The sequence below is a fragment of the Pagrus major genome, chromosome 11 (assembly GCF_040436345.1).
Source record: "Pagrus major chromosome 11, Pma_NU_1.0".
Lineage (NCBI taxonomy): Eukaryota > Metazoa > Chordata > Actinopteri > Spariformes > Sparidae > Pagrus > Pagrus major.
The window spans coordinates 9665215-9691859 of record NC_133225.1 but is presented as its reverse complement, the minus strand read 5'-3'; the positions used below and the strand labels follow the sequence as shown (position 1 = coordinate 9691859).

The 26645-nt window shown below is 44.6% G+C and overlaps 1 protein-coding gene across 4 annotated transcripts; it reads left to right on the top strand.

Annotated features, from left to right (window-relative positions):
- Positions 1-3411: 3411 nt before the first annotated feature.
- On the top strand, positions 3412-25909 carry prrc2c (proline-rich coiled-coil 2C). 4 transcript variants are annotated; one of them, XM_073477097.1, is made up of 34 exons: positions 3412-3771; positions 9308-9477; positions 9702-9876; positions 10010-10119; positions 10374-10499; positions 10624-10922; positions 11038-11117; positions 11477-11613; positions 11721-11808; positions 12854-13037; positions 13148-13790; positions 13880-14052; positions 14298-14562; positions 14683-14893; positions 14980-17421; positions 18085-18248; positions 18352-18506; positions 18602-19037; positions 19160-19245; positions 19339-19533; positions 19657-19914; positions 20120-20212; positions 20353-20454; positions 20560-20731; positions 20825-21046; positions 21242-21363; positions 21485-21639; positions 21776-22007; positions 22103-22213; positions 22335-22529; positions 22960-23060; positions 23296-23422; positions 23520-23789; positions 23898-25909. In XM_073477097.1, the coding sequence occupies exons 2-34, from the start codon at positions 9363-9365 to the stop codon at positions 24165-24167; spliced, it is 8514 nt and encodes a 2837-aa protein (XP_073333198.1). In that variant the 5' UTR covers positions 3412-3771; positions 9308-9362; the 3' UTR covers positions 24168-25909. The 4 variants fall into 4 exon arrangements, with proteins under 4 accessions (XP_073333198.1, XP_073333197.1, XP_073333196.1 ...); XM_073477096.1 differs by having other exon boundaries at positions 22091-22213; XM_073477095.1 differs by having other exon boundaries at positions 21242-21390.
- The last annotated feature ends 736 nt before the right edge of the window (positions 25910-26645 follow it).

Sequence of the window (26645 nt, the reverse complement as noted above, 5' to 3'; positions counted from 1 at the left end):
GGAGTTTCGTGGAATTTCTTTTTTTCATGAATATTTGAAAGAAAAATAACAATTTTTCATAAATACATCGGCCAGTCGTTTGTCACTGAGATGAGTCCCCTGTCTTGAAGGTGTTTGCCACAGGCTACAGGTTTTCCTTTCCATTCCTGGCCTCACATGTGGTCTCAGCATCTGAGAACAAAGCCTCTCTGTACAAGTATGTGTTTCCTCCTGAGCTGGACCGCCCCACTCTGGCCATAATTGGTCTAGTGCAGCCACTGGGGGCCATTCTGCCCGTCTCTGAGATGCAGGCCAGGTTTTTAAAGGCAAGACAGGTTTTTTTTTTTTTCAAATATTCAAGAGCTTTTACTCAAAACTCCTTCCTTTACAGCTGTCACCATTGCTGGCTGCATCAAGCTCACTTCAGTAGATGCCATGCTAAAAGATATGCGCTACAAGCAGGAGGCGATGGCTAAAAGCTAAGATTGTGGATTTTCTCAACTTTACAAGTGTCTATGTTGCATCTAAATGGCACAAAATCTTGCAATACACAACAAGTTCAGCTTGAATCTCTTTTCCAGGTATGTCACCAGTCAGAGACACACCATCCAAATCGACCATATCGGCTACAGAGAGCAGATGGGGATTCGACCCAACTTCCTGTGGCTGCTGCTGACTGATCCCAAGCTGGGACTGAATGTGATGCTCGGTCCCTGCACACCATACCAGTTTTGTCTCAGACGGCCAGGAAAGTGGGCTGGGGCCCGTCAGGCCATCCTCACTCAGTGGGAGAGAGTGGCTCGCCCCATGCAGACCAGGCCCTGTGATGAGCCCAGACACAAGAGATCATTTATATGGCCTCTGATTCTGCTGTGGGCTTGGCTGCCAACGTTAACAGGAACAACCTTCCAGCCTACCTACAAGATCCCATGCACTGTTGGACAAAATAAAAGTGTACCTGCCTGCACAGTGATATGCAATTATTGTTCAGTTATATCTGAGACTTGCAACTTATAATAATCAACATACATAGCACAAGTTACATTTAATAAAAATAGATGTCAAAACTAAAAGCACACAACAAATATAGTGTTATATTATTAACAAGGTAATGCATGTGCAAGCCGTAGCATTTTAATGCTCCTGCTGGTCAATGTCTATACTATTTGTGTACTGTAGTTTTAACTAAAATGATGCGTTATATTTCATAGCATTGAATTTAAAATCTTAATCTTGAAAATATACAGTAACTACACTTGTGTAATACTGGTGTAAAAAACACTATTTCCCGTCACAACAAAGCAAAATACTTTGGTAAAAGTGTCTCAAAATTGTACTCAAGGACAGTAATTAAGCGAATTTACTTTACTTTCCACGAATGGCAGTTTCTATTACATAGCTCCATCTCCAGGCTGGATCATTGATCAATGACCCCACCTACTGGCAGCTTCAGGATCTAGCTGAAGTTTGACCTGACAACTTCATGAAACAATGTATTGTCTAGAGCTTTGTGTCTCACTGCATCATACTGGGATCTCATTGTAGTCAAAGTCAGTAGTTGAGAGTTTTTTTCTCTAAAGATGATGGTGCAATTGTGTGTAAATCTGAAAAATCAAGCCAATAAAAACTGTCTGTCATTTTTCTGTATTTTGTATTTCAGTCAAGTTCAGCATCAGCTTTGTTTATATTTGTAGTCATGTTTATATTAAAAAACTAGGAAGCAGTTCGTTTTATTTGTTTTGTCATTTGTGGCCAAAAAGATTGTAAATCATTTGACATTTATCTATGTATTTACAGTACATATTGATTTAGATAAGGTGATTGAATTTTTTATATGTTTATTAATTGATTGGTTTAAATAACAAATGTAGGCCAACTTGTTAATGTTGGTTAGACCAATTTTGTCACTGATATATGATGGAATATATAAGTGAACTAAATATTTACACACTTGTGTAGTTTTGGAGAAGAAATTCAAATTGAGAATTTTAATATTAATGAGGTAATAATACAAAGTCAGAGCTATTTATTTTTACCATAACTAAATAAGTAAGCTTTTCTCAGAGGAAAATAAGGTCCCCAGAACACTGTTTGAAGCTAGAAAGGTGGCAGGGTCCGCCAAATATAAACAAAGTAAAACAGTATGCAGTTGTGTTGTCCTTTAAGGTCAGTTTGTTTATTCAGTTTATTCAGTCATGAAAGTAAAGAGTGTATATTTATTTAGTCTGTTAAGGCATAAACAAAATCAGACAGACAGATAGACAGACAGATAGACAGACAGATAGATAGATAGATAGATAGATAGATAGATAGATAGATAGATAGATAGAAAGAAAGAAAGAAAGAAAGAAAGAAAGAAAGAACCTTTATATCTATATGGACTTTTTCAATAGTCAACTATACAAACTATTAAGTGGATTAACTTTGAGCTGGACTTTGACTCGACTTCAAACTCGCCGCCTCTGGTGAACCACCGGTAGACCCCGGAAGAAGAATCGTCCACGCGTGACTCCTTAGCATTTGGGTTGCCAGGTTGGGGGACACCTATGGTATGAATGTTATTTGAGGGATGTCTAAGATTTGACATACTTACTTGAGAATATATCCTGTAAAGTCAGGTGTGTTTGTGTAGTTCCACACTTTTAACATAACTGTATGAATGTTACAGTTCACCTTATTGATCTATCAAGTAAGACTAGAGATACCACTCAAAAAATGAGTCAAGAGGACACTCAACAGCAGGATACATTTTATAAAAGGCTTTATTTATGACAACCTTGTTAAAAATAAATTCAGACATACTCCTAAGCCATAGGCCCAATGATACCAACCAACATAACAATATTTTCAGGGAATAGGCTAGAATAGGCTAATATGATAAGATGTGACGCCTCATTCATGCCTCAATGGATAACACGTACAGAAGTTTTGTCGCTTGTTAAAAAATCACTAAAATGATTATGACTTTGTTTGCAGCTTAGTCACTGTGCGTTTTAATAGCCTGCTGTTTTTACTACTGAATATAGCAATTATTATTCGCCCTATTATGTATTATCATTTACTCTAATCCTATGTTAAGTGTTAGCGATCAACCACAAATGTTACAAAATGTGTAGGCCTACATTAAAATTAAACATTATATTTTTTGGCTTTGAGGTGTTCAATATAATCTTATTTCCTTTTTTTTTAATGTAGATCAGTGTAGAGTGTTAATGCTATTAATGTCAACAGGAAAGTAGTGTATCACTCTTTTGTAAAGAAGCTGGATCTAGGTGGCTGACCTCTTTCTCACTGAGCGATGTTGGAGCTGACAGATGTGGTGACTGAGCACCTGCACAGGGGTTTGGGGTTAGAGAGGGGGGGATACGAGACGATAAATCTGGCAACCCCGGGCTGCCATCTTTGATTGTGCGACAGGCCGCGGCGCGAGCGGGGCCTCACTCATCTAGAAAAACGGTCTGGCACGAGATAACGGGTGGGGAGAGACACGGAACCACGGGACGACCACACACCGGTTCCCGCAGTCGCAGCCGAGCAGACGAGGACAGACCGGCGGCTTAAAACCCCGCGGAGAAGACGTAAAACAGCAGCCGTGCATGTGGAGAGCGGTTTGTTGGCAGCCAACGAGCAAAGTAGCTAACCATCGTTAGCCGAACTGGGTTAGCGGGCTAGCCAGCTTTTGTAATCCGCCGGCCAGACACACATTCGTCCACATCAAAACCAGGCCGAAACCGGATTTCAAGTCGGGCCACACAACAGCTGACAGGACAAAGAAGGCACCGGCGGTGGCAGGTGGGTCTGCACGTCACGCAAGTTGAATTTTTTTTAAAGTTGTGCCCCAGTAGCTGGTGTGTTGGTGTTCACACAGCGCTAGCTGGGTTAGCATGCTGTGGCCACTGAGGGGCTGGAAGTGGATGTGATGGCGACCAGTGAGAAACGAAACTATGCTAAACGATGCAAGCTGGCGGCCCGCTCTCTAACAGCACCACGTTTTAGATTAATCGCCAAAGTCTGTGTCGCCGGGGTGGATACGACGTTGGCATATGTGTGTACAACTTTTGAGCTATTGCAGTGTTATTTGAGCTCAGTCTGGTTGAGTTCCGGGCGAAGAGGGCCTCTTCTCCCTGCCGGTAAGAGCCACCCAGCCCACCAATAGTTTGATTCATGGGGATGGATGGCCTGCAGACTCATCAGTGGCAGTGATTTACAGAAATAGTCCCAATTCAGGTGTCATGCAAAGATATAAAATAGACTAACTGAGGATGTATTAAGATGTATTCTTAGTCGTTACGTCCTGTGTACAGATTAGCACAGTGGTTTTCTTCTCAGTCATAATATCATGCAGATCCAACAAAATTGGTCATGAAGGAGCACATTTTTGTTGTGTGAGTGTGCGCTTTTTTGGACTTTGGTAGGGCTCGGTGTGAAACACTCCAGATGATTCACAAACTCGTTATGTAGATATGGAAACCACCTGGAGGAATATTAATAGGCAGCATGGTGTTGTATCTATGTATGCATCCACGAATAGAAATGGGTCTGCATCTGACTAGGTTTAGGGAGGCCAGTCAGACTTGTATTGATTGGAGTGGTACTTATTGATTGACCAGTTAATGATATGGCCTGATAAGAGATCTACTGCTGATAATGGTATTGTGCATTGTATTGTGTTGAAAAATGAGATGCTAATGATTTCTATATTGTGATTCTCTTCATAATAAACAGACTCTAAAATGGGTAGGTATCAAATTTTGCATTTTATCCCCTAAAGTGTTCCCATGTGTATATTTCAAACTGGCATGTGCAGCTACAAATGGTTCGTTAGGACATTGAATCTACGCACTTTAGTGCCCAGTGAATGAAACTATGGCCACCCTCCCATTTCTCCTGTGCTTGATTTAAATTACCAACAGCTCCCAAGGGAGACCTTCTCAGTTGGTATTGATTGCCTGGCGTTGGAGGACCCCAATAATCTTAAATGGTTTCCAGTCCACAGCTTTTTCAATGCGTTTTTTCGTAAGGCCAAAACCAGTAAGCAATGGATGTTAGAAGCCCCTTGCATTGATACTGATCAAAGTGAAGATTAGTTGGCAGGTGCTTCATGTGCTAATCAATTCAAGTGGTGGAAACAACATTACATTTTTCTATTTTTATGGCCCAGGACGTGCAGTCCGTTATCTTGATTTTTATGTCACACCATACACATATTTTATGATTAAAAGTACAACCTTGTCTTATTGATGTAACTTTGGCTTGTAAAAGTAAAGATGATTTGCATAATATTTCCACCATTGTCATTGTAGAGATTTTGGACCGGAGTTCTTCACTTTAGACAACATTACAATACAAACCAATAGGGACACTGAAATACAAGCCTGTTCTTTCAACACCCATCATTTAGGCCATCTACATGACTTCTCATTCTGTGACTTCACTGTTGCATTAGACAGGTCAGTCCCATGACCCGCTGTAAACAAAAGAATGGGGTGCGTGAGCACTGTACAGGTAAGTTATCTGAGCCGACATGCAGGTTGAGTCCAGAAGTAAATCTACGATGCAAGAGAGGGACGTAAAGTTATTTTGGGGCAGGAACAGTTACCTTCTTAATTTAGACCTCCATTATGACTAGAGCCCGACCTATATGTCTGTTGGCTAATGTTATCGGCCAATATTGGATTATCAGATGTATCGGTATGTACTAATATGAAAACGTTTTACAGAACATAATGCAGAAAATTATGATTGGGGTGATTTTATAATTATTAGATTCCCAATTAATTCCTAGTTAGTTTTTATTGTTTACTTGTATCCTACTTGTATTCTACTTCCCCTACGTATCAGTCACAAGTGTTTACTACATGTAAGGGATCATTGTAATCTGATGTTAGTTTGTGTGTATGCTATGTACATATACAATGTGTATTCTACATGTAACGAATATCTGCTGATTTATCAATATCAGATTTTATTTGCACTCTAAAATTTATATTGGCATCGCCCCCAAAAATACAGTATCGGTTGGGCTCTAAATATAACTGCTGAGGTTTTTACTTCCCTGACGTTATTGGATTCCTAAATGTGTGTAAGCATAAGTCATTCCACTGTTGAAGTGGACAGTTCAATACAGTGAACTGACTGTAGTGGGTTTCTTGACCTCTTACTGTTAAGTATCATCACCAAGACAGGGAGGTAATTTTACTGGTCACATAGTTTAATGAGCGGAAGCTGTATTAATATCATTAGACCGCTAAATCTGTGAGAAACCTTTTAACACATGCACAAGTATAAATAAACTAGTTCTTGTCAAGCCGAAGCACAGAAATGCTGGTATTTTGTGTGTGTGTGTGCGTTACAAAAGGGAGGAAAAGTATGTACGCACCATGATTGATGGACTGTGATGCAAAAGTAGTTGCAGGGGTGCACGGTCAGCCTGGAGGTTGGGCTCAGCTGATTGAGACTGGGGAGCAGGGATGCTGTTGTATGCCCTGGGAAAAATCTTGGGTGTTTTTTTCCATGACATTTCTCCATACAACAAAGGTTCCCTCTCCTTTATCGTCAGTGAACGCATGTTAATAGTTTAAGAGATGAAGTGAACAGGGATGGTACACTAACTTGACCCCTTCTGTGTGGAGGGCTCATCCCCAGGTGACTTTGGCACCCAAGGTTCTCCTCTGGTCTCACTGGCACTGAACAGGTAACATAAGTTATGGTTTGAGCACAGAGGAAGTAGGACTGTTATCATCTGGGCTCGTTGGCCTCTCATCACTGTTCTCTCTTCCCTTATTTCAAACGCACACTCATACATCCCATATCCCTTTGCAAAATAGAGTGTGTATAAAATCTGACATCAAACACTTTACTCTGTCTTTCCACCCATCGTCTGCGCCATAATCCATAAAATGGCCTCTCACAAGAAGTGAATCGTGGCCAGGTTTGATATCATCAATTTGTGGTTTGTGGTGTGTGGGACTTTCAGACAAACACCAGCTATAGTCAAGAGAGACTACTTTAAAATAAAATGTCCCTGCTACATTCAAATAGTCTTGCCTCCCAAACTCCTGTCGAGCATCACAATTCAATCGATTTTATCTGCTAATGTCTGATCAGTCTGCTCAGCCAAATTAAGATACCATACTCATCCAAGTTTGGCAACAAACTGACTAGCAGGTCGATGTGTTCAAGGAATCAAAAGTGCACAATTTTGTGATCACAGAGCCTAGATAGATGGAGACTAGTGCTGATACTTTGTCAGAACTCAAGGTTTGTTGGCCTAAATGACTGTGACAAGACTGGTAAAAACACTAATTATGTGGTGTCACGTCTTCAGATTTGAAAAGCTCTTCGTCCAGTGTTGTTGTTTTTGGAAGAATCAATTTTTAGACAGCTGGAGAGTCTATCTTCACATACTTTGGCCCAAAGTCTCAATTGTAGTAATGCATAAAAGTGTCACCATTCCTCAGCCTTTAGTGATCAAAAGCAGTGACAAGAACTAGAATGATTTTGATGAAAATGCCAAGAGAGGGCGTTTTATAGCCTGCACTGTCTACTTACAGGGTAAATCATTTGAAGCTATGTAATTGTGCCCTTTGTGCTTTTATTGGACACTGCAGACACCTGAAGCAGAGGCACAGAAACACTCTGACCAGTGTAAAGATGCACTAACATGAGACCAGTGGTTGTACCAAGCATCGGAAGTAGATGAGCAGAGTACAGATTCAGGCCCTGGTTAAAATGTGCATGCAGAGCTTGGTGTAATTTGTTTGACAATGATACACTTTAAATAACTAACTTTTATGCATTTTATTTTGCATGTAGCATCAAAACATCATCATAATCCCAAATGCAACAGCATTTATCTAAAAGGCACACAAATACAATAATTTTATGTTGCATTTTATTATTAAAATAACACAAAATTTTTAGATTTTAATTTTTAAAAAAAAAATTTATGAGACAATACCCATAACACCTTGTCGTGTACGAGTACTAAGAAGCTGTAATGACAAGCATAACTATTAATGCCACAGATAATTTTCTATATGAGAAAGAAATTGCAACCTGTATTCTATTGAAATGGTTTGGGCCATCACTGCATTTGGTGTTATTTTACAAAATGCACACCAGGTTGTTTTCACATGAAAGGACTTTTCCTTTAAGTGGATGTTCCTTTGCAAAGTGTTCCAAGGCCAAGTTGCAGATAGACTGAGCTCATCAGAGCTGTCAGCTCCCCCCAACACACAGATACTCACACACACCTAACCACACACACAGACACTGTTCCACCACTGCTCCGTTAATAATAAATGACCTCTGTGTGACTTAGGAAAGACACTGCAGCCCCAAACATGCTGTCTCTCTGTCCATGGTTCTGCTCACTCCAATGCACTTTCTGCTTGTTTCTAGCTAACCCTCCAAGTAGCTTTAATCCTGCTCCATTTGCCTTGAGTGCCCCCACCAGTCAGTCAGTCGTGCTGTGTTATATTGGCTTCATACTGCATACAAAATTAGGATTGGTGTTTATTCTTCAGGATCCAAGTCTAGACCCAGTCGTGCTCTTCTTTAGCTGTTCCCTGGCACACATGGCCTATCAGTAGCCCCATTCACACTGCCCTTTCAAGGCGGGAATCTTGCACTGATATTCCGTCTGCAATGGTCAGCCCTCCCGGCCAAAAAAAAACAGTATTCCTTCTCGTGAATAAGAGCCAGACAGGGTCTGTTATTTACTGATAGTGATTCTGTGATGTAATTTAGAGCAAAATATGTAACTTTGTCACTTTCCACGATGCATGGTGGATCAGGATCTCAAATCACAACACATTATAACAGCATACATATGATTTATAAACAGTTGGCAGATACATGTTAAGATTATAGAGTGGAAAACGGGGGACACACGTTAAAAAACCCCACAGATTTCAACATTATGATGAGTACCGCCTCTTTTGGTTCTGCAACGCCAGCATGCTGTATGAAATGACACACTGGAGTGGCTTTATGCCGGCGCTGCTTGGTTCAGTGTGAACAGAAAAAGGCAGTGTAAAGGCAAGCCTTCGTTCGGCGATAATGCAGAATCTCGGTGTGAAAAGGGCTAATAATTGAAACAGCTGCCTGCAGCATGCTCTGCAGTTTGCTCATGCTCCAGTGTTTTTAACAAAGCTCAATGGGGCATTTTTGACAGCTGGTTTACCTTCATATTGTCCATCTTGCCCAAACTCCATGTTGCAGCACAGCACCAATGAGATACTGCTCTGTTGTGGTCTTATGTCCAGAGCCTAACCTCTAACCTCTGCACCTTTTGTGGTGGTCTTGTTTTTCTCTTGGTCTAAAGGAGGCTGGTTCTGGGGGCGAGGCCAAAGGACCAGACTCAATGAGTTTCCAGCGAAATGTCCGAGAAGTCAGGGCAGAGCACCAAGGCAAAGGATGGCAAAACAAAGTATGCAACCCTTAGCCTCTTCAATACCTATAAGGGCAAATCTCTGGAAACCCAGAAAACTGCGGGTAAGCTCCCTACTTTTACTCAGTATTATTCTTTCATACTATTGCATGTGATAACTATTAAGTGAACTGTATTTATGGTAGATGTGAATAACTTATTTTGTCTTGAGTTCAGCTGATCGAGACAATGTAATATAATTTGTAAGGAAGATCAACTTTTCACCCTGACTGTCTTAAAAACCTTTCCTCGCTCTTCTCCTACATGTGAAATGTTTTCCTCCTCTCAGTGGCTGCCAGACATGGGCTCCAAAGTTTGGGTAAAGTTGCGGTCAGCCGGCGCATGCCCCCTCCGGCCAACCTGCCCAGCCTGAAGGCAGAGAACAAGGGAAACGACCCCAACGTTAACATTGTCCCCAAAGACGGTAGTGGCTGGGCATCTCGAACTGAGGGAGGGGAGGAGAGGTAAATTGAGTTCATACACAAACTGCTTCTTTTCCTTTTAGTAAAACTCTTTCTAAATCAAGGTGTATGTTATGTCATCCACATTTCAAATTATGAGTTTTGATGAGAGCTCGGTCCTTTTTTTGTGCCACAGGCAACAGGAGACACCTCCACCCCAGATCAAACCAGCAGTGCTCCAGCCACAAGAGCTTTCTATTGGGGGCAGTCGCTCGTGGGCCAACAGCAAGCAGACACAACTAGACGGTAAATATGTTCTACACATTCTCACTGAGCATTACATCTACTCATGGTTACCCATGTTGTAGGCTTATAGTCATACAGCATTCAACCATTACAGTCTGCAGATCGTTTGATCTGTACTAAACGTGATGCTGGGTTGAAAACGGACCTGTACACCAAGTGAGGGTTAGACCTTTCAGTGCTTCTCTGTGAGTCACTGTATTGTATTCGATCTTTTGATTTCTGTGCATTCATAATAATATGCCTGTATTGTACAGGAGCCCCTCGTGTGAGCAGCCAATTTCACCAGGAGTTTCCCAGCTTGCAGGCAGCTGGTGAGGCAGAGAAAGGGGACGGTCAAGAGGAGGAGCCTTATGGACCAGGCCCCAGCCTCAGACCTCAAAGTAAGGCCACACTCCTGCACATAACCCTCAGTCAGTGTTCACTGATTGTCTTCAGGAACATCATGCCCCCTCCTGTAAGTCAAGTCAAACAATAAATATCTCTCCTTTTCTTCTGTCGTGTTAGATGTTGGGAGTTGGCGAGAGGGTGGAGGCAGGAATTTGAACACTGCACCCAGCCCCCCTGAGATGGACAACAGGCCTCCGGAGGAGGGTAGTACGGGCCTTGGTACCTCTACACCACCAGGGGAAGTTGATGAGCCTGGCCGAAATGTAACCACTGACGGTCAGAGAGAGAAGAGGGATGGCAGGGAGAGGTTGCCCCCCTCTGGCCCTCCTCAGCCTAAACTTAATGGGGGGCAGCAGCCTCCTGCAGGGGTGCCAACTCACTTCGACCCTGCTTTCAGGAGCATGATGCCACCCTATGTAAGTCATAGTTCGACATTCTGGATTGTCACATTAGCATATCGGAGTTAAGTATAGAGTCGTAGTGTTTATCCCTTCTTGACCCTATGTGATGCTTACTGTGTTTGGGTTTTAGATGTTCCACGCCTACCCTCAAATGACTTTTGCCCCAGGGCAAGGGAACTTCAGATACCCTGTATCACAAGACGGAGCAAAGTGAGTTCATATTTTAATGGAAAGGCCCTAAAAACCTGTGTTGAGGCAAAATAAAAGCTGCATTTTTTGGTGCTGCAGTACTCTGGATTCATCTTTGATAATTAACAAAAAAAATTAAAGGGTGTTTTAACATTTTATACAAGCTATGTTCATATGAGTTGCTGATTATTATAAGAAATGAACCCAAGTGTCTTAAACAATAAGCTTAATGTGTCAGAATATTACGTAGAAGCACATTGTACATATCAATATAAAAACAATTTTGTACATCTTTGCAGTTTATTGGCGAAAATTCTTAATCTACTAGACTGTGTCCCGTAATGAACTTTCCTCTCCTTATACGTCTGTTGGGTGTTCAGGGGTCCTCGTCCAGCACGACCCCAGCAGGCTCCCCCTCAGTCTTGGCTCCAGGACCCAGACAGACCCTCAATCGTCAGCGCAACAGAACTGAAAGAGCTGGACAACCTAGACACTGATGCTGATGAGGGCTGGGCAGGTTAGTGTATATAAGTTATAAATTACCTCTAAACTTTTGGATATAACTAATTAGGTAATTTTACAGTAGTTTGAACATCTATCAATCCCGTCTCCCCTGCATTCCAGGAGCTCAGATGGAGGTGGACTACACCGAGAAACTAAACTTCAGCGATGATGAGGAAAACCAAGCTGCTAAAGAAAAAAGAGAAAACTGGTGAGTATTTTGAGTTTAACATCTCAAAACTTGCCATTGTCTCACATTCGCTATTTAACTTCTCTACTGTACTATTAAAGATTCAGCAGAGAACCTTAACTTTTTAGATTGTTTTTCTACTTTGCAGAAAGGTCTTCATTTCCATCAGAGTCACTAGAGTCTGAAAATAAAATTTTGGAGATTTGAAAACTTGAGATGAGGGAGCACGATATGGATTTTTTCAGCGGATACCGATAACCGATAATTACCTGCTTCTCACGGCCGATACCGATAATAATTTCACACTTTTGTATTTTTCTTCTTCTCTGTGTTTATTGGTGGCTGGCAAACCCACTTTAAAGGTGCATACTGCCACATACTGTGTGTAAATGCTGCACTTACTTAAGGGGTCTAAAGTCAACTGAAGCTATTTGGCTATGTATTATCGGTTCTATTAATCGGCTATAATTTCATTATCTGCCGATAATTTATCGGTCCAATTTTATATCGTGTGTCCCTACTTAAGATAGATTGTTTTTAATTGTGATGTGGATATCCAGTGGATATCCAGTGCATAATGTTTTTAAAAACAATTTTTACTTACAAGTACATTACCATGGCATCCTTTGGCAAACCAATTACAAGTCTTTTCACGTTGACTTTTTGATCTCTGGCATGCCTTGAAACATGGCTGACAGTCATGTGAAAAATATGTTGTGTAGTAAACAGACTTAAACAAAGAAAAACGACAAACACTATAGTTCAGATACTGAAATATTTGTGCATGTTTTGTGCCGACATTAGGAAACTATTGCATCATGATTCCAAGTCCAAGAGCATAATATAATATAACTGACATACATGTATTTAGATAGAACACACTGTATGATAAATTATTAACATGCCACAATAATGCATTCTTTAATACAATTTATCAAAGCCAGTTTATGTCCAGTAAGAACATTTTTTAGCAAGGTTTTGATGTTGAGTCTGAGGTTGAAGTGAGTGGTTTGTCTGCTGGAATAACCTGTGATGTTTTTACTAAACTATATTGATGTCATTTCAGGGAGTGGATGGGTAAAGTGGAGCGTATGAGATCTCGGCCATTGGACGGTCAGGAGGGCTGGAAGGAGGGGTCTGAGGACCGTGGGAGCAATAAAACTGCATGGGCTGACTCTGCAGATCCCAGAGCACCATCACCTGGCAGTATGGGGCAGTACAATAAGTCAGCTGCTCCACAAGACTACCAGGTAAAGCTGAATATGCATTGCTCAAGCCACCCATCATGTGTGCACTGTTTTTTTTTATTTGAACAGCAGGACAATAAGTCTGTATCTGTACTCGCATCTCCTTTCTCCAGGGCGGCAGTCGTCCTGTTGGTGGAGGAGCTCCGCGTGGGAGTAAACCACCTGCTGCATCTGCACCTGGTGCTGAGGAGGACCCAGAGGCCTGGCGACAGAAGCGCAAGAAGCCTGCAGAAGTTTCTGAAGCCGTAGAACGAGCAAGACGGAGGAGAGAAGAAGAGGAACGGCGGATGGAAGAGCAGCGCCTCGCTGCTTGTGCTGAAAAACTTAAACGTCTCAATGAAAAACACCGCCAGGCAACTGAGGGCAAATCATCCCCTGCTCTGACCACCAATGATGACGCAGGAGTTGCTCTTGAGGAAGCCTCCTCATCAGCTCCTGCTCCTGTATCCAGTCCTGTACCTTCAACCCCAGTTTCACAATCACAGGCCCCAATCATGCAAGCCCCTCTACCTGAGCTGGTGGATCGAGACGGCGAGAGGATGGAGCGAGAACGAGAGAGAGTGGAACCAAGTGTAGAGGAGGAGGTTCACTTGCCTCATCAGCCCAGCCCCCCTGTCCACAGACCTGTGACTATAGCTCCAGAGCCTCAGGGTGAAGGAGAGAGCTCCGTGGTTGAGGTCCCTCTGATGGAGGAGAACCAGGCTGACAGGACAACAGTGCCTATACGAGACTATTTCAACATCGAGGATAACAGAGGTGAGCTATTGCTGAGCCTTTTTTTTTCATGTAAATTATCACTGTATATTGTGATGCCACTAGATACTATTGGTTTTGTTTTCCTCTAGTGGATGAGCCTCACCTGTCCCTGCCTCACATCGACACCCCCAGTGGTGAGGAAGTCCCTGTGGCACCACCACAGCTGGAAGGAGAAGCTGCAGCTGCTATGCGTCCATCACTCACCTCAGGCTATTCCAAACAGTTTCAGAAGTCTTTGCCACCTCGCTTCCTTAGACAGCAGGTAAGGGTGTCCACATCTGGCTTCTTGAGTGTACACTGGCTGAGATTTTGCTGGTTAAATCGAAGATTGTGGGTGTGTCAAACTGTAAACCAAAAGCAGACTTGATAATGAGTTTGAAAATCAAAGTTGGCACAACAAAAGAAAATTTCGTAACTTCAACCTGTTTACAATGTAGTATATACAAGTTATTAAATTATCAGTAACAAATTAGCTTTATTGATCACTATTCCTCATTGGCCTTGTAGGAGCAGATGAAGCAGCAACAATGGCAACAACAGCAACAGCAGAGTGGAGGCTCGGTGTCCCCATCAGGAAGTGGTGGAGTTCCAGCTACCCAACAGCAGCAGCAGCAACAGCAGCACCGCTCCATGTATCAGCCTATGGGCCCCCACCACCAGCACCTGGCCTCCATGGGGTTCGACCCCCGCTGGCTCATGATGCAGTCCTACATGGACCCCCGCATGATGTCAGGACGTCCTCCCATGGACATGCCAGCTAACATTCACCCTGGTATGGAGTTATGTGGAATAGAAAGAATGAATGAGTGTGGTTGTTTGTGTTTAATGTACTGACAAGCTGACAGATGTGCCAGACAACAAGTTTAAAGTCTTTCTGTTTTGTCGTCTCTAGGGAGGATGCCTCCAAAGCAGATTGTGCGTAGAGAGCCTGGAGACAACTCTAGCTCCAGTTCTGACTCCTTCGACCACTTGACCCGGCCAATTCGTGACCATGGCCTGCCTTCAGACTCACGGATGGTGTGGGGTTCAGACCCATACCCACAGTCGGAACCCTTGCCATCCGTAACTCCTCCAAAACAGCGAGATGATAACAAGGAGCCGAGGTTAAAAAATTAATAAAAATAAGTGACAAAATAAGGAAAAGCTTTTATTCTCTGCACATCACGCAATAACAATTGTTTCTCTACAGGATGGACTCTGGTTTGGATCTGGACAGGGGTCTCCCAGCTATGTATGCCCAGGACCACAGTGCATTGGACTCGCATAAAAGTAACTTCTTTCAGGATCCCACAGAGGCCCTGGCAGCATTTACCCAGGGTCCAGAGGATGCATCAGGGCCTCTAGACAGGGTGCCAGTAGGCCCAGCCTTTGATCCTGAGGAGCCAGGCCTACCCAGTGGGGAGGAGGTAGAAGCTCTTGGTCAAGCTATGCTCCAGAGGAGTGTCTCCCAGGGCTCCAGCCACTCCCTCAAACTGGATGAGCCAAGGTTTGATGGGTTACCCCTAGGTACAAAATCACTAGAGCTACAGGACACAGGAGAACGGGCTGATGATAAGCCCCAGAATGAACTCTACTCCCAGGCTGCAGTTACCAGCAACAGGGCTACACCCCCTGCTGATGGATTACACAAACAAGAGAAGCTGCCTCTGCCAGCCCCTAACAAGCAGAAAGCTGAGCTACGCTGGGGTGGCAGATCAGGGGCCGGACGCAGGGAAGGACCAGGGGGAGAGAGACCTGTCCGCAGGTCTGGACCAATAAAGAAGCCTGTCCTAAGGGACATGAAAGAAGAGAGGGAGCAAAGAGAGGAGAGGGAAAAGCGTCATGAGAGAGGGGAAAGAGGAGACCGGTCCAAAAAGGATCAGTCGTCCAAAGCTCCTTCTGCAGCTGCTGCTGTGTCTGAAGGCTCCAGACCTCAAGGTGAGGGGAAGAGAGAAGCTGCTCAGGTTGAGGAAACACCGACTGGCCATCCGAGAGCCAGGGACTCCCAGCCTTCATCTGGGGCACCCACCTCTTCCTCTCAAGAGGAGAAAGCAGACAAACCGCCCATCAATGACAAACATCCAGAACCCAAACTGCCCCCTAGGAAAGAGTCCAATCTTCCTCCACGTGCCTACCGACGAGAAGAGAGGGAGAGGGAACGTGAGCGGGAGAAGGAAATGGACAAGGACAGAGAGAGAGAGTGGCCTGCTGACTCAAATTTCAAAGGACGTGGCCGAGGGGAGTATTACTCCAGAGGACGCAGCTATCGGGGGACGTACGGTGGTCGAGGCAGGGGAACTCGTGGTCGAAGCAGAGCAGAGTACCCTTACCGAGAGCCACGATCACGCTCTGATTTACCTTCTGCTGGAGGTGCTGCTGCTTTCCGCAACAGGGAGGAAAGCGAGACGCGTAGTGAGAGCTCAGACTTTGAGGTTATACCAAAACGTAGACGGCGCCGTGGTTCAGACACAGATTCAGAAAGTGAAGGTGGGAGGGAGTCTGCCAGTGATACTGGACCCTCTGACCGTGAGCCCAGCACCAAACCTAGCCGTCCACTGAGAAGAGAGCTCCCTGGGGAGCCCCGGTCTGGACCTCACAAGCCAGGCTTTGGACCTCCTCACATGGGGGAAAAGATGGGACCCAGAGGGGACGATGAAGGCAGGCCCAAGCCAGGATTCCTTCCTAAAGGAGAGCCTTCTCGGAGAGGAAGAGGAGGACTATACAGTAGACGAGGTGGAGCAAGAGAACGTGGCGGCCCTCGCTCAGCCCCACTCAGACGGCCAGCAGCTAGAGAGTCCTCCTCTCAGTGGCCCTCTAAACCCATGGAGACATTCAGGCCTGAAGACACGGAGCCCTCACCAAGATATGACAATCCTCCCAATGACAGACGGCCCCCGAAGTCTGATGGCAAGAAATTTGGGGATGGGGCTCCTCAGAGTAGTAGAGAACGGCCCCGTCGATCCAGACCAGCACGGCCCCCCAGGCAAGATAAACCCCCTCGCTTTAGGCGCTTGAAAGAGAGGGAGGCTGCAGTGTTAGCCAGTGGAGACACAGCGCCCAGTCCCCCTGTACCTCTTCTTCCAGTGCCTGCTGCTGCTGTCCCTAGCTCTGCCCCTGTCCCAATCTCCCTCTCCCCAACCCTGTCTAGAGCTCCAGGAACCCCCGTAACTGTGCCTGCGGAAGTGGCAGCCACTATGCCTGCACCGGATTTGCCCTCTCCTATAGAAGCTCCCCTGCCAGATACCAGCAGCCCAACCATCACTGCAGTTGGTACCAAGTCACCTGACTTGTCCAATCAAAACTCTTCAGATCAAGCCAATGAAGAATGGGAAACTGCCTCTGAGAGCAGCGACTTCAACGAAAGGCGGGAGCGCGAAGAAAGGAAAGGAGCACTGGAGGCTGCTAATGAAGCAGCTGCTGCCTCTGCCCCGACACCTGCACCCCCTCAGGGCTCTTTGACCCCCAGTAAAACCCCTCCTGACGGAGGAGTGACTCCAAAGCGTGAAGGGGCTCCTGCAGCCAAGAGAAGTTTCTCAAGTCAGAGGCCTACAGAGAGACAGAATCGTAGAGGCAACAGTGGAGCCAAACCAGGCCGGACTTACGCAGGGGGCAAGGGAGAGAGGAGGGGAGGAGCCAAAGCTGGCCGAAAGGGGTGAGTTTGAACAATCAGGCTTTTGTCTGTTGTTAAGCGTTTATTTTGTCTGCTTACATTAACACTGTCTGCACAATGAAGTTGACTCCGTGAACACCACAGGTTTATTCACACACAATAAACCTTTTGTGTTGTATTCTTCTTACTTAATAGTTGCACATAACACTAGCACAGAATCTACATGCTTTAGTAAACTGTTTGTATTGCCTGTTCAAACACGCTTAGGCTGTTAGAGGATTCTCCAGTTGGATAGATTAATCTCCTTATGTGTGCTTTAGTTGGCCATTGAAGTGTTTTTGGTTGAAAGATAACTAAATATGGCATCAGTGTGGTGATATTTTTAGATTGTTTCTGTACCTTGGTTGTGGCTTTTTTGAGAAAGATCAGAGTGAAAACATTTTCTCCCTTCATCTGATGCATCAACACACTTGCTGTCTAGTAGGTTCTGTGTCGTTGTATGCTTCAGTGACAAGATGGTGATAAATTAAACAAAAAACACGTATATTTTTGGTTGCAAATGAGATATATTTGCACAAATTGCATGTCATTGATATATTATTTTACATGTAAACTTTTGTGTCTCAAGCTTACAATGACACACTGTTGCTCCACTAACTAAAATTTTCTTTCCACCATGTGTCTCTCTTTCTCTGATTCAAACAGCCCTACAGCCCAGCAGAACTCTGAGGCGACAGCACCAACAGCCGGAGGAGCATCCCAGAGGTCTGCGAAAGAGCAGTCTGCACGTCGCAAAGATGAGGCCAAACAGGCTGCAAAGAAGCCCAAAGAGAATGCTCTTTCTCAGTTTGATCTTAACAATTACGCTAGTAAGTAAATACATTTATGCTGTGACACTATCCCAGGCTCCAGATGCTCATCACATGAAAAATGAATGTGACTGACTGGATCCCTTTTTGTCCGTCACTGTAGGTGTTGTAATCATTGATGACCACCCAGAGGTCACCACCACAGAGGACCCACAGTCTAGCACCAATGATGACGGCTTCACAGAAGTGGTCTCCCGCAAACAACAGAAACGTCTGCAGGATGAAGAGAAACGGAAAAAAGAAGAACAGACTACTCAGGTAAGCGGAGGCATGGCTTGAGCTGAAACAGCAGTGTATTACTTTGATAGTGAGCTCTACCTCTATACTGTATTGACACTTCTAATACTAAACAGAACTGGAGTAAAAAGGGCTCTGGTGAGAAGGGCAGAGGAGGTGGAGGAAAGCTGCCACCAAGATTTGCTAAAAAGCAGTCATCGCAACAACAACAACAACAGCAGCAGCAGCAACAACAACAGCAACAACAGCAACAACAACAACAGCAGCAACAGGCCTCACAGTCTCAGCCTCCTGTAGCCCCCACGCCCCAGGCCCAACAGCAGCCTCCTATTTCTGCTCCCCAGCATCCTCACCTTGCCTCGTCACAGCCTGCTGCATCCCCTCAAACTCTGGAAGGAACAGTGGCTCCTCTGCCCTCCATCCCCGCTGCCGCTGTGGACTTCACCTCAAAGAGCCTACCCCCCGCACCTACACAGACACACAGCACTCTTGGTACAGAACTGTGGGAGAACAAGGTAGCGGGCTCCACTGTCCTCCCTGATGTCAAGAAGCGTGAGTGGATACATCAAATCTTATTTTAAAAAATGTCATTTGTCTTTACTCCTGAATCTTGTTGAGATGCAGGAGGGAATTTTAACAGCAAGCTCTTGTCTAAAATAATATTTGTGTTCCAGTTGGTCCAATCAGTCCTCCACAACCACCTTCTGTGAGTGCCTGGAACAAACCTCTTACCTCCTTTGCCGGCACCGTCTCCTCTGAGGTATCTTTAAATAAAATGTCTCACCTTTTGTTGTTGTTTTGTTGAGTGTATGATCCTTTTGCGATAAACCATGAAAAACATTATTTGTTTCAGGGTGTGAAGCCTGGATCAGAGGGCAGTGTTGAATTGGCAATAGACAGTATTCAGTTTGGAGCACCATCGTCTGCAGGCAGCACTGACAGCGATGGAGTTCCAGCGTTACTAGAAAGTGGCTCTGAAAACAAACTACCTGCTCCCAAAGAACAGAGACAGAAACAACCTCGAGCTGGCCCAATCAAAACGCAGAAGGTAACTGCTGTTCAGGAAACTTTGTTGGTTTGACGGTTTAAGCTGTTGAACAACACTGATATCTTTTAAGTTCTTCAAAAAATAACACTTAAATGTAAATGTTTCATCTCTCCTCCTCCCAAGCTTCCTGAAATGGAACCAGTGGAAACCAAGGAGTACAAGCCAGGTCCCATTGGTAAAGAGCGCTCTCTAAAGAACCGCAAGGCCAAAGACGCACGTGGAGGAGAAGTCGAGGGGCTGGAGGGAGGAGTCCCTGGAGCAGGCGTAAGTAGAGCCACAGACTCCAGTCCTCCAACCAGTGACACCACAGTACCAGAACTGGGAGGAGACATCGAGTGCATGATCACAGTCCCGTCAGCAGAGTACAACAGTAACTCAAAGGTATGTCATTGTCACATACCCTCACAGCTAGGCCTTATACTTTGAATGATGATTAAATGATTGTGTGTCATAAATTATTTTACCAAGTAACTAATGTCTTCATAACTCAAGACAAAATTTAAGAGTGGATCTATTAATTAGATTATACCTTCCCCAGTTTGTGTATCATGTTTTCTTGTGTATTGAATTTGTCTTTCCCTTTCAGGAGTCTGTCACTGACTACACCACCCCCTCCTCCTCACTGGCTGACAGTGTCCCCACAGGAGGGAACAAAATGGAAGAGAGTTTGGTGGCAAACGTGAGTACACATCTTCACACTGGTACAAAGTGTTGTACAGCTTTCTTTTTAATTTGTAGAGATAACACATCTGGACCACACAGTTTTTATAAGATGGCATGATTCAAATACTGCTTTGGGTTTTTTTTGGTGTGTTTCAGGTGGCACTACCCCACTCATTGCCCCTCCCTCGGCGAGAGACCCTGCAGCAGAGCTCCAGCCTCAGCACCGTCTCTCCTGCTACTGTTGACCTAACACTAAAGGTACACGGATGTACAGCATGCTCCAGCCAATGTTACATTCAAAGAAATATTTTTCTCTAAAGTGTCTGTGAAACATGACTGAAGTTTCTTACGTCTCCTCCTCAGATGGAATCGGCTCGTAAAGCTTGGGAGAACTCACCGAGTCTGGAGAAGAATTCTCCAGTCACTTCCTCTTCCTCCCCAATCACCTCCTGTGCATCCTCTTACTCCACCTTCTCCTCAGCCTCCATGCCACAGATCCCTGTGGCTTCTGTTACCCCAAGCACCTCTCTGTCAGGTAACATAACTCCCAGTTAACATCTACAGTGTTGTTTGTCTGGCATTGTAAGTACACTACAGTATTCACCATGTGTTTATCTGCACCCTGCAGGTTCTGGTACATACACAACGTCATCACTCAGCACCAAGACCACCACAGCCTCTGACCCCCCTAACATCTGTAAGGTGAAGCCCCAGCAACTGCAGGGTGGAAGTCTGTCCGCCTCCAGCAGTAGCAGTAGTAGCAGCAGCTTCTCTCAGTTGGGCTGCGTGCCTCCCCTCCTGCCCCAGCAGCAGCAGACCCCACAGGTGTACGTCTCTCAGTCTGCAGCAGGTGAGAGAAACGACACTGAACTGTAATGTTGGTGTACTAAAAATATTCATCAATCTGTATACATTTTAACACCAACTTCCTTGAAATTTAAAAAAAAAAAAATTTATAGCCCTGAAAATTCAGTTTCAACAGCTTATTTGAAGAGCTGTTTTTGTCTGTTTCTCATTGCTGATGTGTAATCACTTGTATGTCCAGGTTCTGCAGCTCAGATTCCAGCCTTCTACATGGACACTAGCCACCTCTTTAGTACACCCCACCCTCGCCTGGCTCCTCCCTCCCTGGCGCAGCAGCAAGGCTTCCAGCCTGGCCTCTCGCAGGTAGAGATTTTCAGCAGCCACCTCCAGGTTTTGTTTTTTTTTTCCTTTTTTTTTTTTTTTTTCTTTTGTTTTATTTTAACATTGAAGATTCAAATACCAATATGTTTCTTTCACCTTATAGCCGACGGCAGTGCAGCAGATTCCTATCCCCATCTACGCTCCACTGCAAGGTCAGCCGCAGCACCAACACACACACCAGGCTCAGCTAGGACTCAGCACTGGCCCTCCAGTCTCTCAGCCACAGGACCTGTTCAGCTCCTCTCTGCAGCCTTACAGGTAATGCACAACACAGCAGGTGTTCAGCCGTACTGTATGTTTCAGCCATGTTTTAGAGCAGAGTACTGAAGTGCCAGGACTTCCATTTTTATTTTTTTTAGCATTGTTCTTCTAACATTGATCTGTCCTCTGTCAGGTCTCAGCAGGCGTTCATGCAGAGCAGCCTGTCGCAGCCCTCCATGATGCTGTCAGGACCATCGCTGCATAGCTATGCTGGCGTCCAGGCATCTGAGCTGGGCAAGCCTCAGTCTAATCTGGCCTATCAGCAGCCCTCCTCCACCCAGCACATTCCCATCCTGTTTGAGCCGCAGCTAAACCAGCCCTCTGGCATGGGAGGCTCCCAGCTCATTGACACACACCTGCTGCAGGTAACCGAGCTGCGAAACAAAAATGTTACAGAGTCTGTATTTTATTTATTTTGTATATGTATATATTCCATCTGACGTATTAGTCTTTTTTTCAGGCACGACAGGGGATGAATCAGCATTCAAACATGTACTCGGGGCAGGTGCAACAACATGGCCAGAGTAGTTACTATAGCAACACTCAGTCGCCCAGTTCTGCAATGCAACAGGTAACCTACAAATAAACATGATGGTAGAAAAGGAAAAGAAAAAGAAAAACGGTACATTTTCTGTTTTTTCTTCCCACTGCTTCTTCGTACTTAACATTTGTGCATCTTATTCTCTCTCCAGGTGACCGTCCCTCTGCCCAGTTCCCAGTTGTCCCTGCCAAACTTTGGTTCAGGTGGAGGCCAGCCCCTCCTGGCACTGCCCCCCACTCCTCCACAGGCCCAGCCCCCCAACATCAACCGACAGCCCCCCGTCTCCCAGCCATACCGAGGCATCATGGGTCCCAACCACAGCATGATGCAGCCTCCCTCCAGCAAGGTACTGTGGTGTGTGTCCATGTGTGGCTCTTCAGGGCTGTCCACACCAACAACAATAACTAAAACATTGCTTGGTTCCTACTAATGTCCTCTTTGACAGTCATCAGGATAATTGATGTTGACTCATACGAACACATGAAAAAATGTTCTCTTCAAGAGAAGCCAACTGTTGTAACAGAGTAACTCCTCATCTTTGACGGATTTCATGAACCTGTATCCTTTTCATTTTCTTATGGTCAGCATTAACAGGATTGTATAGTGTATACTTTGCACCACCATTTACAGGATGTTATCATTCATCAGTGTGAAAGCTCACATGGTTATTGTTGCTGTTGTTGTTCCTGCTGTCAACAGCCCTTTAGACACACACAGAAACTGGCTATGATTTTTCGTAGTAGAGCTGTGACAGTTTTTTTGTTGACACTTTGCAGATGGACATGGATCTGAAGCTGTTTGGAAGTGGGATGGATGTGAAGCCTGGAACCCCTCCCATGAGCGCTAGGAGCACTACACCCACCTCCAGCCCTTACAGGTACAAAAACATAAAAAAAATAAAACATAAATACATGTGTACACACAATCTGCAACAAACCTCAAAGTGGCTGAGCCTTGCAGTGCAAAGCTGCGCGGCAGGCCTTCTTTTATAAAATGCTTGTGCTAAACAGACAAAAGTCAGCAAAGTGTCAAGTGTGGTCAACCCATCATGTGCCATTTAGTCATGCACTTTATTCACATGATTTTGTTGTTTCACTCTCCTCCGCCTGCAGGGCCAGCTCCACCTCTCCTAGTAGCCAGTCCAGTAAGATGAACAGTATGCTGTACCAGAAGCAGTTTCAGCAGAGCTCTGCTGGCATGAGAATGACACAGCACTTCCCCGGCCAGTTCAACCCACAGGTATAATAATGGTCACAAGACCTGTATTTTAATCATCTTTATATACGTACTTGACTGGTTACTGGCATGAAAGGCAACTGTCACCTCTTCATTTCAGATTTTGTCTCAGCCCAACATCGTCTCTCCGCTGGTTCGACCGCCTCATGTCAACTCGTTTGCTGGAGGTGTCCAACGCTCTCCCATGGGCCCTCCAATGTCAGCCAACGTGGGTGGTGGTCTCATGCCCCATCCCCGACCTCAGCACCCTCAGCACCCTCAGCACCCACAGCACCCACAGCACAGCCAGCATCCTCCCCGAGGACCTACTGGTCCCTCCCTTGCACCCAGGGGCACACACGCGGCTCTGAAGGCTGAACAGGACCTAAAGGTCTGGATCTATGTTTTATCTGCTAGTTCTTTGCATCTGTTTTAGATGACGAGATGTTTTTTCAGTGAACTGTGTTTTGACTTTAATTTTTGCTCTATCACTCTACAGGCAAAGCAGCGGGCTGAGGTGCTCCAGTCCACCCATAAGTTCTTCTCAGAGCAGCAGCAACAACAGCAACAGCAGCAACTCAAGGCCCCACAAGTCAGCAAAGTATCTCGACTGGATCAGGGAGGAAAACCCCCACTCGACACCTCAGCACCGAATCTCCAGGCAGGAGTTGAGCGCCCAGATTCTGACAAACCCCCCATCTCCACCGCCAAGCCCATACGGACTGGCCCCATAAAACCGCAGGCCATCAAACCGGAAGAGGGCAAGTAAAGAGCTCCCGACCCTCTTCAGATGACGATATGCATGGACGGAAGAGAGAGAATCTAGCCCCATTCACTCAGTCACCACCTCATATCAGCCCTGGGGGACAGTGTGGGGGAGGAGGATGAGTTGAGGTCCAGAAGGTAGTGGTTGATGAGAGTAGGCACTGTCCTGCGTATACATAATCCTCTTCTTTCTTCCCCAGTCTTGTCCCACTGTAGGTGGCGGCATTTGAGTTGGATTCTTCCATCATATTTAGATGCCGATAAAATGGCTGCACAAGTTGTTCCGTAGAAATCTACCGTGACGGTAGATCAGAGGCGAGTCGGAGGAAGAAAAATTGAAAAGAGATTTGCTGCTGAGTTTGCCATTTTTATAGCTCTTGATTTCTATTCCTTTATTCTATTTCTTTTCCCAAATAGGATCATGCATATTATAGGAGAAACCTGTTTTTGTTAACGAAAGAATGAATCAGTTTTGTTTCTGTAGTCAAAACAATCTTGTTAAGGAGATGTCATTTAGTGAAGCACACTTTTTGTTGCCCAGTCTCCCATCATAACTAATCCAGAGATTTGTGCACGTGGCGATGCACCACGTTACGACACGCACGCACGCTCACTCAACGGTTTCATCCACAGTTACTGCACAGAGACATGAAATCCGAAATTCTGTTGTCATTTTGTTTTTGGGTTTTGTTTTTTTGTTTTACCAGATTGGAAATGTGAAAATTGCAGCAGTTAATTGAATTTAATGATTGATTTATTGATTAGTCTGCCTGTGAGCCTTTGCTCCTGCCTTCTGCTCTCATCTCCTTGCCTGAGAATTATTGATGTGTTGGGGTGTGTGTGTCGGGTGTGTGTTTGTGGTATAAACGGGGAGGCGGGGAAGCTTGTCGCTGGACTCTCCTGTATATTTAGCCAAAGGTTAAAGCAGCGCGGAGATGATGTCACAGCCTTTTAGGATTGCTGTTGCCATGGCAGCGGAGTTTTGAGTGGACTTTAAGGATTACATGGATGATGTATGATCACTACTTACAGCTGTTCCAGTTTAGGGGCTACTGTCACACACCCTTTCACTGCTTTCACACCCATCCTTGCTGTCACACAAACACACACCTATACACACTTCACTGTAAAGCACCCAGACCTGCTGCTATTGACTGATTTCAGTGCCCTTAGCTAGAGTATAGCAGGATAGGGCTATTTAGAGGAATAGAAAATGGTGAGGAGTTGATTGTTGAAACCGTAGAAAACTTTTGAGTGTGTCTTGTTCTTGTTCCTCCCTCGCCGTGAGGGTCGACATACCCCGAGAACGAGGAAAAAGAAGAAATGAGAAGCCTCAAGTTCCGAAGCGTTTTGGCAGAAGGACACTTATTGTTTTGTTGTCTTTACTGATGAGAGCAATCAGTGCTGTTTTCTGTCTCTGCCTCACCTCCGCTGGCTGTCCCACCCACAATGCTTTCATCTCGGGGTTGTGGTGACAAGGGTCCTTCAGATATGTACAGTAGTATGCACCCTGAGGTGGGGAGGGTGTCCTCCTCACCTCAACCCTAACCGGGGGAAGAGTCCTTGCTTTGGAGGATGGATGAGGGAGGGAGGGTTATGATATTTTCTTTTTGTTTTTTTTGTTTTGTTTTTTGTTGAACTTGTACAGGGGTTTCATCGCTGTATTAAAATATGTACGGTCTTATTTACATTCTCTCGGTTTGGTTACAGAAACTAATAAAAATAATATACTGTTGAGATGTTTCACTGATGCCTGGTCTTTGCTTGAAGTCAACTTCCACATTTTTCTCCTTTTTTTTTTTTTAACTACATCAGAATCAAATTCAGCTTGGATCACCAGGTGGCGCTACAACACTTAGCCAACTTGAATTAGCATTTCAGAATGCTGAGGTAAGTAATGCAGTAATACAATGCTCCGGTAGCACTTTCAAGTGAGGTCCCCTTTTTAATGGGTTTATAAGGTAATTGGTTTTATCAATAGTAACTGATCAATAAAGCATTATTAAAGCTTTCATTAATAAGTCATTAGATTTGTGTTGCAAGGTTTGGGCTGGTGTTTATGTGAGGCCTTAAATGTCATTAAATTGACTTTAATTTGACTTTTGAGGTCTTGATTGGCCCTTCGACATGAAACTTCACATTTTGTATAAAGTAAAAACCCAATTGTTTTTACTTTAAACGTGCCCTTGTTGATATAAAACATCTGCACTGGAACACATACATAACACTTTTTTGTCTATACTTGTCTGCAATGCTGAATAAGAAAGATAATTTATTTAGAAAATCAGTCTGGGAGTTTTCACAACCCAAAAGTTATGAATGATAAAACTGATTTTTAAAGCACTACTTTGCTGTCCAGTGAGAACAATCACTGTGTTTTTTTTCTTGATAATCCACTGAGTTTTTAATTGTTTGCTTAAGAGGTAAATCAAATTGGATCCACAATTAACAGATGCAATATTTAGGATTTTAAAAAAAGTCT

Bases quoted from the DNA above. Each gene is read 5' to 3' on its own strand.
- prrc2c (XM_073477093.1), top strand. From the start codon at position 9,363: ATGTCCGAGAAGTCAGGGCAGAGCACCAAGGCAAAGGATGGCAAAACA. The intron at 9,478-9,701 runs GTAAGCTCCCTA...TCCTCCTCTCAG, and splicing joins GGAAACCCAGAAAACTGCGG to TGGCTGCCAGACATGGGCTC. The intron at 13,791-13,879 runs GTGAGCTATTGC...GTTTTCCTCTAG, and splicing joins CAACATCGAGGATAACAGAG to TGGATGAGCCTCACCTGTCC.